The sequence below is a fragment of the Aspergillus neoniger genome, assembly GCF_003184625.1.
Source record: "Aspergillus neoniger CBS 115656 unplaced genomic scaffold BO87scaffold_25, whole genome shotgun sequence".
Lineage (NCBI taxonomy): Eukaryota > Fungi > Ascomycota > Eurotiomycetes > Eurotiales > Aspergillaceae > Aspergillus > Aspergillus neoniger.
In genome coordinates this window covers 240,850-256,147 of record NW_020291153.1, presented here as the reverse complement: position 1 = coordinate 256,147, position 15,298 = coordinate 240,850, and the positions used below count along the sequence as shown (strand labels likewise).

Below are 15,298 nucleotides of genomic sequence, written 5' to 3'. Positions count from 1 at the left end.
AACCGTTGGAGCCATCATCCCACTCATCCCGCTCCAAAAAGGAGAGAAAAAAAAAAATATGACCAAGCGCGTGATGACCGGTGAGGACTCCGGTGAATTGATTTGGGTGACGGGAGAGACCCAAGAGGGGCCAGAATAATAACAATGGGGAAGGAGTAGGTACCGCCTTTGGGGTCCAGCCACGCGACTCCAACATGGAGGGGTACTGGACTAACGTTATTCCATCACCGGGATCACGGGCCGAAAGCGGCAAGGCCGGCACTGCCCCTCTTTTTGGGTTCGAAAGAGTAGTAGTTAGCAGTATTACTATTTTCTGGAGTGAATAATAATAATAATAACAACTGACTACCTAGTAAATACTACTATGGTATATGACTCTATGGATGGGCCGATTCTATTACATCATCTCATCCCGTCCAATTCCTCGCCTCCGCGGCAGTCTACGGGTAGGATCGTAACAAAAACCCGGGGGATAGACCCGTTGTCCCGAGCTGGAGTTCCGTATAACCTAGGTAGTAGGTATCAATTGAACCCGATGAACTGGCAAAATATTCTCGAGAATCGAGATAGTGAAGGGTGAGTACCCGGCGTGATGGAGGGGGGAGACGCTCATTGGTCGGTACGGCAGCTGCCGAGGGGGAGCAGGAGATCCAAATATCGTGAGTCTCCTGCTTTGCCCGGTGTATGAAACCGGAAAGGGCTGCTGGGGACCTGGGGAGCGGCGCAAGCCGGGAATCCCAGCTGACAATTGACCCATCTTCATGCCGTGGCAGAGCTCAGGTATCTTTTGCCCCGTCTGTCTCCCCGGTGTGCGCATTCGACTGGGCGCGGCATCTGTACCTCCTCCAGGAGCGGAGGACCCAGCAGAAGGCCTGATCTGGTCGTTGCGTCAGTCCTGAGGTTCCCTCCCCCTCTACCCTTTTTCTACTTCCCCTCCCCCGCCGCTGAACTTTTCCTTCTTTCCTTTTACTTTCTCTCTTCTTCTTCATCCATCCTCTCCTCATTACATCTGTCCTCTTTCCATCCAATTCATCCTCAAGTGAGTCTTCCTCCCATCTATCTGGCTTTGCATCTTTCACATCATCTCCCTCTCTGCCAGCTTCCCCTCCTCTCATTACATCACGAAGCTTTGACTGACCTATTACCCCGCCGAACAGACACATCTACACAATGGCTCCCAAGGTACGCCAATGACCTACCAGGCGTGGTTCAGCTACCTACCAGCCTGATGATCTTGTATACTCACATCAATGCCATTTAGGTCGGTATCAACGGCTTCGGTCGTATCGGACGTATCGTAAGTTGCTCTTCCCTCATTACTGCTTCCGGGTGGTAGAGACTAACATGAGTGTACAGGTCTTCCGTAACGCGTGAGTGCCGTCTTTTCACCGTAACTCGATGCGCCCTATCTGGGACCCATGGAGTCTAATCGACATTGCGAGAACGTTATACTGACATGTTTGGCTGCACAGCATCAACCACGGCGAGGTTGACGTCGTTGCTGTCAACGACCCCTTCATCGAGACCCACTATGCTGTACGTTCTGCCTCATGCATTGTCTGCTACAGATCAACAAGAAGCAAGTGGCTAACGAGGTGAATCTGCAATAGGCCTACATGCTCAAGTACGACAGCACCCACGGCCAGTTCAAGGGCACCATCGAGACCTACGAGGAGGGTCTGATCGTCAACGGCAAGAAGATCCGCTTCTTCGCTGAGCGTGACCCCGCTGCCATCCCCTGGGGTACCACCGGCGCTGACTACATCGTCGAGTCCACTGGTGTTTTCACCACCCAGGAGAAGGCTGCCGCTCACTTGAAGGGTGGTGCCAAGAAGGTCGTCATCTCTGCTCCTTCCGCTGATGCCCCCATGTTCGTCATGGGTGTCAACAACACCTCCTACACCAAGGACATCAACGTCCTCTCCAACGCCTCTTGCACCACCAACTGCCTTGCTCCCCTCGCCAAGGTCATCAACGACAAGTTCGGCATCGTTGAGGGTCTCATGACCACTGTCCACTCCTACACCGCTACCCAGAAGGTCGTCGATGCCCCCTCCAGCAAGGACTGGCGTGGTGGCCGTACTGCGGCCCAGAACATCATCCCCTCCTCCACCGGTGCTGCCAAGGCTGTCGGCAAGGTCATCCCCACCCTTAACGGCAAGCTCACTGGTATGGCCATGCGTGTGCCCACCTCCAACGTCTCCGTTGTCGACTTGACCTGCCGCCTCGAGAAGGCCACCAGCTACGACGAGATCAAGAAGGCCCTCAAGGATGCTTCCGAGAACGAGCTCAAGGGTGAGTTTCTACGTTAAAATGACACCGTCTGGTTCGATAACTAATCCTTTTACAGGCATCCTCGGCTACACTGAGGACGACATCGTCTCCTCCGACCTGAACGGTGACGACCACTCCTCCATCTTCGATGCCAAGGCCGGTATCGCCCTTAACTCCAACTTCGTCAAGCTCGTCTCCTGGTACGACAACGAGTGGGGCTACTCCCGCCGTGTTGTCGACCTCATTGGTAAGGACATTTTATTCCCTGCTCAGATATCTGAGACATTTTACTAACCTTTTTTCTAGCCTACATCTCCAAGGTTGACTCCCAGTAGGAATCAGGACGGCAAGCTGAATTCAGAAGTGTGCTGTGAGTGAGACTGATTGCCGAGCGCAGACGACTCTCGCGGAACCCAGTATGTGGGGAAGCTTGAGAAGGTCTTAACTCCTAGCGTAAAAGCTCATGATGACGTACAATTTAATGAAATGATACAATGTTCATATTTCACGTTCAAAATTCCGGCCTCGGTCAGTACGTAAGATGACCACGACGGCATACTAATTTCGTAGGGAGAGACCTGGTAGCATTGGCAATGTAGTAGTTCTCAGCATGCACCGGTTGATAACGTCGGCCCCAGATGCAATGCTGCGGTGGTGACTAAGCTCTGCAGTGAATTGGAATGCGTATGCTTGATCGACTTCGGCGAGCCGCGGGATTTTCTCGGCGGTTTCTAGCGGTGCAAGAAGGATGATACCCCGGGCTTTTGGTCCATGCCACATCCCAGTCATTGCAGATTTTCGTCACCTCCTTCAAGAAACAAAACGAGCTCAATATCCCCTTCTTGAGCGTTCACTTGGTACTTTTGGGTGGACCGAGGGGTGTCCGCGGCCATCCAAGTCACGTGGAGGGCAGCTCGACCACGGATTTTAGAGCTACATTGATCCAAGACTCCTGGACCAGATCTCCTATGCTGGTGTGCGCGTTGCGGTGACTACCGTACCAACAGCCACCCGTGGCCTTTTAGACTTGACCTCAAGTTGTATTTTGCGACGCTTTCACTTTCTTCTGATACGGCCTGGTCCTCCTTGCATTGGTCGTTGTCGCGGCTGAGCCTCTGAGCTTCGGACCTAGTACTATCTACTAGTTCCCTTGTTTTGTGCTCTCTCAACTCTCCATACAGCGACCTTGGTTCTGCTTGTGTGCTGGTTCGCAAGGCTCCAACCCCGACCAACTTAGTCTAATCTCTTACTTATCTCTCACTTGTCTGCCACCTGTGCCTTGGGTCATCTGCATTCGTCGTATTCCCGGTGTTACTTTTGAGCGGAACTCCACCGTCTAGTGAACATTATCTGATTCTAATCTGCGCATTTGACCATGACATTTGCGCACTGGTAAATCATCAGTCAGGAAGAAACTAGGCGCTCTCACACATCCAATATCCATGGCAATGGATGAGGACGAAGACACCGTCATGGGAGAGGCAGGCTCCCACCACCCCACCTCTGTTTCTTCACATCAATGGCCAAGCAATGGGCCCAGCAGCCAGGGTGCTGGCCAGCTCAATGGTAGCTCGGATCCATCTACTGCACCGCCATTGCTGGGTCCGACCATGAAGCTGCCGTTGTCTGTACACTCGGGAGACCCGAGGCCTGAGAACACAGCATCGGCAGAAGATCAGGGAGTGTCGCCACCTAAAAGCCTGCCCAAGTCAGACTCTGGCGACGTCACTACTGAAGACTTTGACAAGCAAGATAGTCTTGTCGAGGACAACTCGGATTGGTCTGATGAGGATACTGTAGCCCGCACTGGGCTTCCCATCGCCTCACTTCCTTCTGGGTTATGTTATGACGTTCAGATGCGTTATCACTGTGAAGTGCGGCCAACAGCGGACGTTCATCCAGAGGATCCGCGACGCATCTACTACATTTACAAGGAACTTTGTCGAGCGGGACTAGTCGATGATCCCGAATCGTGCCGTCCGCTTGTCTCACGACCGCTGAAGCGCATCAATGCTCGCAATGCTACTGAAGCGGAGATCTCGCTGATTCATACGCCTGACCATTTTGCATTCGTAGAAAGCACCAAAGGTAGACCTATGTTCAATGTCTTTCAGGTTCTGGTTCTCTAACGGTTAACAGACATGTCTGATGATGAGCTCATTGCATTGGAACACACACGTGACTCGATATACTTCAATAAATTGACATTTGCATCATCGATTCTGTCAGTTGGAGGCGCGATTGAGACATGCTTGGCTGTTGCAACCCGGAAGGTCAAGAATGCCATTGCGGTGATCCGGCCTCCGGGGCATCATGCCGAGCACGACAAAACTATGGGATTTTGTCTGTTCAATAATGTCTCCGTAGCAGCCCGTGTTTGTCAGAATCGACTGGGTGATAGCTGCAGAAAGATTTTGGTTCTCGACTGGTATGCTTAGCCCTTTTCACTTCAATCTGCGGAGATACTGACCGACTAGGGACGTGCATCACGGTAATTAGGGGCTCATATTACGCATTGAATGAAAGCATCTGACTCACTCTTCTAGGAAATGGTATTCAAAAAGCTTTCTATGATGACCCTAATATCCTATACATCTCACTCCATGTGTATCAGGATGGGAAATTCTATCCTGGCGGGGAAGAAGGTGACTGGGATCACTGTGGTGAAGGCCCGGGTGTTGGAAGGTATACTCCTAGATTTCTGATATGTGGAAGCTTCTCTGACAACTTTAGAAACGTGAATATACCCTGGCCGAGCCAAGGGATGGGAGATGGTGACTACATGTATGCTTTTCAACAAGTTGTTATGCCAATTGCCCATGAGTTCAACCCGGACCTTGTCATCGGTATGTAAGGACTCAATTAGTGGGTGTGTGTCTCTCTAACATGGATTAGTTGCCTCCGGATTTGATGCGGCTGCAGGCGACGAGCTTGGTGGATGTTTTGTTACGCCTTCGTGCTACGCTCACATGACACACATGCTCATGACGCTTGCCAATGGCAAGGTTGCTGTTTGTCTCGAGGTATGCGCACACAGAGGTTGTTGAGAATTGTAGGCTAACCAAATGATAGGGTGGTTATAACTTCAGGTCGATTTCCAAGTCAGCACTCGCTGTCACAAAGACGCTGATGGGAGACCCGCCGGACCGACTTCATACCACTTCACCTTCAGCTCTGGCCACCACAACTGTACGGCGTGTGATGATGATCCAGTCGCATTACTGGCACTGCATGTACCCTAAAGGGCCTCCTCAAGATGGGCTCTTCACCGATAGGCTTCATGGTAAGATCCCGCACCCCTTACCCGGCAATGCTAACTTCTGCAGATGTTATACGCGCTTACCAGTCAAAACAACTTTACGACAACTACAAGCTCACATCTCTCTTCATATATCGTACTGCCATCTCCCGGTCTTTCGAAAATCAGGTTCTAGCAAGGTAAGTAGAACCATAACGCGTTTGGCTCTGCTAACTCCATGCAGCCCCAACTATCACCAAGCCGTGCCACTTATAGTGATATTTCATGATCCGTGAGTTCGCTGCCGATGAATTGTCGGCAAATCAAGCGTTTAATTAACCATACGCAGTCCTGAGATCATGGGTTTGCCCCATCCGGTCACCAACAAGTTGGAAGCCCATAACTGCTGGCTGGTATGTGTCTGCGCCATGATAATGCACATGTGCTGACAGTAGTAGGCTGATGTCATGAAGGAATTCATTGGGTGGACTGTGAGCAAGGGGTATGCAGTCATCGATGTTAATATCCCTAAGCATGTGACGATCGATCCTGTAAGCTCGGTGACTATATCAGCTGTTGAATGAGTACTGATCCATACAGTCATCCGGTAAATATGAGGAAGAAGACGAAAATCGGCCCACGGCTACTGAGGAATTGGCGGGCTACCTGTGGGATAACTATATCGAGTTAGTGATGCCGGGATTATCAACAGGCAGCCTGAAACTGACAATTGCAGACCGAGCGAGGCCACCGAAATCTTCTTCATGGGCGTAGGCAATGCTTTCTACGGAGTAGCCAACCTACTGATCAACCGAGGTGAGTTATCTTCCTCAAAAAGGGAGGCAGCATCTGACGTGTGAACAGAAACATTGTATAAACGAGTGAACAGCGTTGTTTCCTTCGTTGCCGAGAACCCGGTTCGCGCCATAGCCTCCCACACCCAGGTCTGGCTGTCGCGGTGGTACAAAGATGTAAGCCGACCGACCCCTTCAAATCCTGTGATTCCATACTCACATCCGCTAGAACTCCCTTGTCTTCGTCTCGCACACGCACGGCGTCTGGAACCACGTGGAGACTCGGCGCAAGCCATCCAAGCGCTACGGCCAGCTCGTCCAATCGCCCAAAGCCAGTCTGAGTGAGATGCTCATGCACCACAAAGAGGAGGTATACCAATGGATCTCCGAGCGTGCAGACGTACAAGATAGCGAGGAGACGGAAGATGAGAAGAAGCCCAAGTCGAAGAGCCGGTCCCCGACGAAGGAGAACCAGGCGGATCCCCGTTCGGTGCCGGGCTAAGCGGGGTCTTAAGTGGAGTGGGCGCTGTAATTTTGTTTGTGTTGGATCTATGCATAGGTGGGAAGTTCGGTTTTGTCTTGGATGATTATTGCAATTGTACCTAGTAGGGATGCAGGGTACTGGTTAAGCATACTTCATGATAAGGCATTCCGCTGTCGTTGTTCACATATCCCACACTAATTATAGGGTAGCCCTATAACTGAATTTGTTAGTGTGCCGGGCAAGAAGAACAGTTCTTCATTCCATCCATTGTAGTCCAGGCTGCCGCAGAACACCATAACCACATCCATCCAGAAACCCCTCATACAACAATAAATTCAAGCCACGCAAGGCCTCCCATCAATATGTTAATCTATCTCGCCTACAAAACAATGCTATCTCACCCCACTAACCAGAACCCCCTGCAATACGAGCAACCTGCAGACATACCCGCTGACTACTTAATCTCCTGCCAAGGAAATCCCATCCGATCATCCGAATCTCCGCAACCGAACTGAGACATACATGAGTAGTTCATCCATGACTCCTCCACAGCCGAATCTCATGATTGGATCGTGACACCTATTATGACTGACTTACATCCGACACCACGCTGCTTATGTGCTTACTTATGCACATGACCATAACATACACAATAGTAAAGTTAACCATAAGTATTTATCTCACTCATAATGTAACTCTAATGTCTCACGCACGAACCCCGCGGGGTAAGCCGCACTGCAATACTTCCAATATTTGCATATGTACGGATCGGACGGGACTGAACTGAGCCTCTTGCACAATATATCTTGGAATAGGATGATTGTATGGCTAGTCTATGGGACGCCTGAATATAAGCGGTGAGATGGAACCCATTGGTTGGGTTTTAGTCCAGGTCAGTTGATTCATCGAGTGTTCTCTTCGCTTCGGTTCGATTGATTGGAATAGATGTGGCTGTTATTTTGGGGTGGTACTATGTGCTGCTAATGCATTGGGTGGACTGCTAATGTACTTGGCGATGGAGATGGAGAGGAGATGTGAGACATTATGACCTAAGCCTATGCCTTTGTTTTTGATGGGTGGGATGATGTAGTTGCTATTATTCTCATCACTCCATAAACATATGTAGCTATTTTGTACAGACTAGAAATTAAATAGACATATAAACACCCTTCCTCCCTCCATACAAGCCCTATCCTATCCCATCCAACCAGCCATCCAACAATCCACACAACAACACCTCCATTAAACCCACTCGAACCACTCTACCAAAATGCATCTCACCACCAAAACCCTCCTCTCCCTCCTCCCCCTCCTCCCCCTAACCACCGCCACGGGCTCCGCCATCGTGCAAAACAACTGCACCTCCCCGATCTACCTCTGGTCCGTGGGCGGCTCCGTCAGCAGCATGCAAACCATCGACCCGGGCTCCAGCTACAGCGAGACCTTCTACTACGATACGACCTCTGGTGGTGTTGCTTTGAAGATCACCACCACGGAGAACGGTCTGTACAGCGGCGCTCCGCAGACGGATTACGCCTACACTTTGGATACCTCCTCCGGTAACGTGTTTTATGATATCTCGGATGTCTATGGCGATCCGTTCTCGGGCAGCGTGGTTAGTCTCGTCTCGAGTGATGCTAGCTGCCAGAGTGTTTGTTGGGCTGGGGGTGTGCCCCCTGCTGGAAGTGTCGTGAGGAGTTGTCAGGATGAGGCGGATGAGGTCTTGACGGTTTGTGCGGATAGTTGTTAGAGTTGGATGGATTGCTAGGTTGAGGATGACGGGGGTTAGAGTGGTGATTTAGGGAAGGGTTGGGGGATTGGGGATTTAATGTGAGGTTGTTGTTTGGGTTTTCTTGGGGAGGGATATCTGGTGGAATGAGTTTGTGTGTAGGTATGTCACTAGTAGCTGAATTTATGATTGTACTATGCCATGTCCATGTTTAACGGGACTTAGTACTAATAGAGGTGACGCAAGTATACTTCATGGATTGACTCACTGGGAAAGCAATACCACTAGTAGAGTATCTACGTTCGGTATATATATATATATATATATATATTAAAATATGAAGTAGTGAATATACGGTCTAGCTTCTAGTGAAGCATGCCTGCATGATAGCCAATCAATGAGCCGACGACGATATGGTACGGCACGATGACTTTTCAATACATGTATACTCGCGTATTCGTTAATGTGTTTGTAGCTGCTGCATGCATCTATTTATATAGTAAACAGGTGCTCGCCGTAGTCGGCTAGACATACACCTCAGTAAGCGGAGACAATGCAATTTGGGTGAAGATACTATATGATCACCATAATGAATACTACGTAGAGGAGATAATACCGAATTTTGAGGACATAATATTACTTTGAGATTGAATCCTTAACTTCATTGATTTGAATGTGGACTGATAATTGAAATCTGCGCTGACATTGAAGATATCCAGCTGCGGAGTTGCCGAGGTATATATAGAAGCAGTAGTACTAGTGACACTAATAGCCCCCGAGTGAAAGACCAGCTACCAGGAGTTGGCGTTGCAGTTCAACAAAGAAGCAGAATATCTTTAGAGATCAAACTCACATCACAGTAGTAAAAGAGTAACCAATTCACTGGCAAAGACAATATGTAATGAAGTATCCCACGTTGACCGCCTTATCGCGGGGCTTCACCGCCTAGTAAGCCCCAAGCCATGCATTGTGCATCGCCTCCCGCCGAGGAACCCACCGACAAGTCACTCTCCCTCCTTCGTGCCACAAGATATACTTCGACCATTGACCCCGGTAATTGCCTCGCTTGCCCTTCACCTCTTCCTACGTGGCGTTCTGCTAACCCCATTTGCTCTGTTTAGTTCTCAAACTGCTAATTTCAAATACGGGACTTCCCTTACCCCTTTCACTTTCCACGCCGGCAACTTTCCCAACACCGCCTGCGCCCCGAGCGGTGCTTCCCGGCAACCGATCCCTCCTTTCTCTGGATGCCTCCAAGGTCCCCTGCAACACGCCGCTTGTGGAACTCTCGAGTGCCTTTATATCTTCGCTCCCCAGCTTTTCGCGCCTTCTCTAAGTCAGGCGCCTTTGCGGCGATTGCCCCTCCTTCTATCTACCCCTCGCCACGCTTCCCCACACCGAACGAGCGCTACTCCTCATCTCCTGCCCTGCGCTCGTCTCACGCCCTTGTCTCGCTTTCCCTCCCTTCCTGTGCTCGCCTCTTCTCTCATACCGCAACCATGGGATCTATCGAGCGCCTCGCTGAGCAGTTGGAGAAGCCCGAGCTCGATGATCGCTCTTATCGTGTCATTCGCCTGCCGAACAAACTAGAGGCTCTTCTCGTACATGATCCCGACACAGACAAGGCTAGTGCGGCCGTCAATGTCAATGTCGGCAACTTTTCAGACGCAGACGACATGCCGGGCATGGCGCATGCGGTAGAACATCTGCTTTTTATGGGAACGATGAAGGTAGGTGGTCACCCTCGGAAACACTAGACCCCTTGTCCGCTTGGGCTTATGCGGAAACATGTTAACCCTGTGTAGTATCCCAAGGAGAATGCCTACAATCAGTACCTAGCATCCAACTCCGGTTCCTCCAACGCCTATACCGCAGCCACCGAGACGAACTATTTCTTTGAGGTCGGTGCCACCACGGCTTCCACTGACGACACACCTAACGGCGCCAATGGAACATCGAACGGCACAGACACCCCCGCAAAGCCGAACCACCCCACGTCTCCCCTGTATGGTGCTCTGGATCGCTTTGCGCAGTTCTTTGTAGAGCCCCTGTTCCTCGAGTCGACCTTGGACCGCGAGCTGCAGGCAGTAGATTCGGAAAATAAGAAGAACCTGCAGAGCGACCTGTGGCGGTTGATGCAATTGAACAAGAGTTTGTCCAACCCTGCCCATCCGTACCACCATTTCTCGACCGGGAACCTGCAGACTCTGAAAGAGGAGCCGCAAAAGCGGGGGCTGGAGGTCCGACAGGAGTTTATCAAATTCTACCAGGCGCACTATTCGTCCAACATCATGAAATTGGTGGTGTTGGGACGGGACTCTCTGGATGAAATGGAGCAGTGGGTGGGTGACTTGTTCAAGCATGTGAAGAACCAAGATCTTCCTCAGAACCGCTGGGACCACGTTCAACCTTGCCTACCGGAACATCTGGGCAAACAGATCTTCGCCAAACCAGTCATGGATATGCGCTCGCTCGACTTATACTTTCCCTTCATGGATGAAGAGTCGTTGTTCGAATCCCAACCAAGCCGTTATCTTAGCCACCTGATCGGCCATGAAGGTCCAGGCAGCATCCTGGCCTACATCAAAGCGAAGGGTTGGGCAAACGGCTTGTCCGCAGGTGTGATGCCTGTTTGCCCGGGCTCCGCCTTCTTCACCATCTCCGTTCGGCTGACTCCCGAGGGTCTGAAACAGTATCGCGAGGTCACCAAGGTGGTGTTTGAGTACATTGGCATGATCAAGGAGCGCGAGCCCCAGCAGTGGATCTTCGATGAAATGAAGAACCTGGCTGAAGTCGAGTTCCGTTTCAAGCAAAAGTCCCCGGCCAGTCGCTTCACTAGTCGCCTGAGCAGTGTGATGCAGAAGCCTTACCCCAGGGAATGGCTTCTCAGCGGCAACCTCCTGCGGAAGTTCGAACCCGAGCTGGTCAAGAAGGCGCTGTCGTACCTGCGACCCGATAACTTCAGAATGGTGATTGTTGCCCAGGATTACCCCGGTGACTGGAATTGCCGTGAGAAATGGTACGGAACTGAGTATAAGGTCGAAGATATTCCGGAAGACTTTATGGACAGCATCCGCAAGGCTGCGGAGACTTCTCCTGAGAGTAGACTGTCCGAGCTCCACATTCCACACAAGAACGAGTTTGTTCCTACCAGGCTCACTGTGGAGAAAAAGGAGGTTTCTGAGCCGGCCAAGACCCCCAAGCTGATCCGTCATGATGACCATGTCCGATTGTGGTACAAGAAGGATGACCGTTTCTGGGTCCCCAAGGCGACTGTTCATGTCACCCTGAGGAATCCCTTGGCGTATGCTACCCCGGCAAACCTGGTCAAGACCAAGTTCTACTGCGAGCTGGTTCGCGACGCTCTGAACGAGTACTCCTACGACGCTGAGCTTGCGGGTCTCGACTATTCGTTGTCTGCCAGCCTCTTCGGCCTTGATATCTCAGTTGGCGGATACAATGATAAGATGTCGGTTCTCCTTGAAAAGGTGCTTACCAGTATGCGGGATCTGGTCATCAAACCGGATCGTTTCAACATCATCAAGGAGCGTATGACTCGGAATTACAAGAACGCAGAGTACCAGCAACCGTTCTATCAGGTTGGCGACTACACGCGTTACTTGACTGCCGAAAGGACATGGCTCAACGAGCAGTATGCCGCTGAATTGGTACACATCGAGGCAGAGGACGTTTCATGCTTCTTCCCTCAACTTCTCCGCCAGAATCACATCGAAGTCCTGGCCCACGGTAACTTGTACAAGGAGGATGCGCTGCGCATGACCGACCTGGTGGAGTCGACTCTTCAGAGCCGTGCGCTGCCCGAATCGCAGTGGCACGTGAGACGCAACATGATCCTTCCCCCGGGCGCCAACTATGTCTACGAGCGTGCCCTGAAGGATCCCGCCAACGTCAACCACTGCATTGAATACTACTTGTTCGTTGGAAAGCTTGACGACGATGCTCTGCGGGCCAAGCTGCTGCTGTTTGCTCAGATGACGGATGAGCCTGCCTTTGACCAACTGCGGAGCAAGGAGCAGCTTGGTTATGTTGTTTGGAGTGGCGCCCGCTACTCTGCGACGACCATGGGTTACCGTGTGATCATTCAGAGTGAGCGCAATGCTGCTTATCTCGAGTCTCGCATCGACGCTTTCCTGACCGGTTTCGGGAAGAGTCTGACGAATATGTCCGAACAAGAGTTCGAGAGCCACAAGCGCAGTGTTATCAACAAGCGGCTGGAGAAGCTTAAGAACTTGAGCTCTGAGACCAATCGGTTCTGGTCCCATATCGGCTCGGAATACTTCGACTTCGTGCAGAACGAAAGCGATGCTGCGAATGTCCGGACGTTGACCAAGGCCGACCTCATCCAGTTCTACCAGCAATTCATCTACCCCAAGTCCGCGACTCGGGCTAAGCTGGCGATTCACCTCAAAGCCCAGGCCGGTGCCCATGCGCACGCCACCAAGCCTGAGGAGCAGAAGGCCCAGGTCGTTTCGTTCCTCGGCAAGCAGTTGGAGGCGGCTGGCTTCGCTGTTGACCAGGAACGCCTGAGCACTGCTTTTGCGACCGTCGACGTGTCGAGCGGCGACGAGGCTCAAATCCTGGCCACTCTGAAGGCGTTCCTCGAGTCTGGCATGAGTCTCTCCGAGCAGCAGACCAAGCCCGTCATCGCGCAGATCGAAAGCAGCCTGGGCATGCAATTGAAGCAAGCGGGCATCGAGGCTAAGAAGAGTGATGGAACAGTCCAGCCGAATGGCACGAACGGTGACCTCCAGCAGTCTACCTACATCAACAACGTTCCCGAGTTCAAGGCTCGTCTGGCCGTTAGTGCTGGTCCCAGCCCGGTAACCGATCTGAGCGAATTCGAAGACTTTGACGCCAAGCTTTAAACTTCATGATTGAGTTGGATGTTGGGGCGGAAGTCCGTCGCATTGATAGACATGATGTTGTATTGTTGGGTTTGCATAGTTGGCGTGGGCTTGTTGCATGGGAGGGATGGGGCTGTGTTTGGGGTTAGGTTGTGATTTGAGTTAGATCTACTCTGATAAATGAGAATAGAATCAGCAAAGAATAAACCATATGATGATTCCACTATTACTCCTATGGAAGCTACACTGTAGACTTAAGACTAATAGACTCACACGGCGAGCATCGGGGCGGTCGAATGTTTTCGCGGGAGGGCCGCTCCGACGCCGAGCCCAGCTCCGCCATCATCGCCGATCCACCACCGACAGCTCCAGCCGCTCTTGACTTCCTGACTACGTATCCAGCATTCGACTCCTCCAGCCTGTTTACTCGCGGCGCATTGGCTTCCCCTGCGTTCACCATGTCGACCACCACCGCGACGGCGATCCAAAGCTCGCGCCCGTACGTCCTGCCACCGACCTACCTCACTACCGCTTCCTTCTCCACGCATTCACCACTGACCATGTCCTGAATAATAGCCCCATCATCCCCAAAGACTTCTCCGCGCAACAACCCAAAACAATCCGCCTGTACCCCCTCTCCAACTACACATTCGGCACCAAGGAAACCCAACCGGAGGAGGATCCGTCCGTGCTGGCGCGTCTAAAACGTCTCGAGGAGCACTACGACCTACATGGCATGAGACGCACCTGCGAGGGCGTCCTCGTCTGCCACGAACACAACCATCCTCATGTGTTGATGCTGCAGATTGCCAACGCGTTTTTCAAGCTGTGCGTTTCCATACCATGTGGATTATGGAGCTTCGTGCTTCTTACTTACATTGTTTTTGGTCTCTAGTCCCGGTGACTACCTCAACTTCGAAGACGACGAAGTCGAGGGCTTCAAGAAACGGCTCAATGAGCGTCTCGCGCCCGTCGGCTCGCAGTTCTCGGGCGAAGGCGTGAACGAAGACTGGGAGATTGGGGACACGTTGGCGCAATGGTGGAGGCCGAACTTTGAGACGTTCATGTACCCGTTCCTGCCGGGACATGTAACTCGGCCGAAGGAGTGCAAGAAGTTGTATTTCATTCAGTTGCCGAAGAAGAGTAAGCATTCCGTCTCCCACATATGAATACCAGTGGCGGGTGAGAAGGGATGAATGGCCTGATTGACATGTGTTGTGCAGAGGTCCTCTCCGTCCCGAAGAACATGAAGCTCCTCGCCGTCCCACTCTTCGAACTATACGACAACACGGCCCGGTATGGCCCGCAGCTCTCGGCCATCCCGCACTTGCTGTCGAGATACAACTTTGAGTTCGTCGATGAGAACGACAACGTGGTTGCCGCGACGCCGGGCACGCCCTTGCCGGATCATCAGATCCCCCGGACGAAGGTGCTGGCCGGGGACAGCGGTGACGGACAGGATGAGGGGATGACGGATTACCCATCTGGAGAGGGCGAGAATGGGGCTAGTGCGTAGTTGAGAGTAATGCCATGTCTTGAACTCAACCGGCATGAGCTGTTATTCCGATTATTCCCCGATGAAGGATGGCAGTGATGAGACAGTTCACCTGGCCGGATTGGATCTGACCCCTGCTGATCAGCTCGGGCATTTTTCCTTTTCCGTGGGTTGCTTCTCTCTCTCTTTCTTTCTTTTTTCCTTTTTTTTTTTTTTTTTTTTTTTTTTTTTTTTTTTTTTTTTTTTTCTTCCCCTCTGGCCTGGTTATTCCCTGCCAGTTCAAAAGGTAATAGAGTCTGTGTCCGGGAGCATTGAAGTGAAAATCCGGTTTGCAACCGGCGCAGTTTTTCATTGACAGGGGTCGCTAGCCGACCACTTGGCTCTAACGACGATAACGACCGCAAATGATGATGGGATTT

The 15,298-nt window shown here is 51.6% G+C and overlaps 5 protein-coding genes across 5 annotated transcripts; all 5 read left to right on the top strand.

The window, feature by feature from the left end:
- Nucleotides 1-1,170: 1,170 nt before the first annotated feature.
- gpdA (glyceraldehyde 3-phosphate dehydrogenase GpdA) lies at nucleotides 1,171-2,609 on the top strand (the record flags this gene model as incomplete). Its single annotated transcript, XM_025624863.1, has 7 exons — nucleotides 1,171-1,182; nucleotides 1,262-1,297; nucleotides 1,357-1,370; nucleotides 1,473-1,536; nucleotides 1,611-2,295; nucleotides 2,351-2,521; nucleotides 2,581-2,609. The coding sequence occupies 7 exons, from the start codon at nucleotides 1,171-1,173 to the stop codon at nucleotides 2,607-2,609; spliced, it is 1,011 nt and encodes a 336-aa protein (XP_025477631.1).
- A 781-nt stretch (nucleotides 2,610-3,390) lies between these two features.
- Nucleotides 3,391-7,193, top strand: hdaA (histone deacetylase hdaA). The gene is made up of 15 exons (XM_025617887.1): nucleotides 3,391-4,362; nucleotides 4,414-4,702; nucleotides 4,752-4,765; nucleotides 4,821-4,959; nucleotides 5,008-5,120; nucleotides 5,170-5,297; nucleotides 5,347-5,557; nucleotides 5,601-5,712; nucleotides 5,757-5,804; nucleotides 5,862-5,925; nucleotides 5,971-6,063; nucleotides 6,113-6,198; nucleotides 6,249-6,328; nucleotides 6,377-6,483; nucleotides 6,536-7,193. The coding sequence occupies exons 1-15, from the start codon at nucleotides 3,717-3,719 to the stop codon at nucleotides 6,806-6,808; spliced, it is 2,403 nt and encodes an 800-aa protein (XP_025477630.1). The 5' UTR covers nucleotides 3,391-3,716; the 3' UTR covers nucleotides 6,809-7,193.
- An 804-nt stretch (nucleotides 7,194-7,997) lies between these two features.
- Nucleotides 7,998-8,769, top strand: BO87DRAFT_378441 (putative BYS1 domain protein). The gene has a single exon (XM_025623791.1). The coding sequence runs from the start codon at nucleotides 8,061-8,063 to the stop codon at nucleotides 8,538-8,540; it is 480 nt and encodes a 159-aa protein (XP_025477629.1). The 5' UTR covers nucleotides 7,998-8,060; the 3' UTR covers nucleotides 8,541-8,769.
- Nucleotides 8,770-10,018: 1,249 nt separating this feature from the next.
- On the top strand, nucleotides 10,019-13,405 carry BO87DRAFT_313136 (a-pheromone processing metallopeptidase Ste23; the record flags this gene model as incomplete). Its single annotated transcript, XM_025619604.1, has 2 exons — nucleotides 10,019-10,249; nucleotides 10,325-13,405. 2 exons carry the CDS (start codon nucleotides 10,019-10,021, stop codon nucleotides 13,403-13,405), a joined length of 3,312 nt encoding a protein of 1,103 aa, XP_025477628.1.
- Nucleotides 13,406-13,763: 358 nt separating this feature from the next.
- On the top strand, nucleotides 13,764-15,122 carry BO87DRAFT_408367 (cleavage and polyadenylation specificity factor subunit 5). The gene is made up of 4 exons (XM_025626140.1): nucleotides 13,764-13,883; nucleotides 13,961-14,212; nucleotides 14,280-14,527; nucleotides 14,608-15,122. The coding sequence occupies exons 1-4, from the start codon at nucleotides 13,843-13,845 to the stop codon at nucleotides 14,898-14,900; spliced, it is 834 nt and encodes a 277-aa protein (XP_025477627.1). The 5' UTR covers nucleotides 13,764-13,842; the 3' UTR covers nucleotides 14,901-15,122.
- The last annotated feature ends 176 nt before the right edge of the window (nucleotides 15,123-15,298 follow it).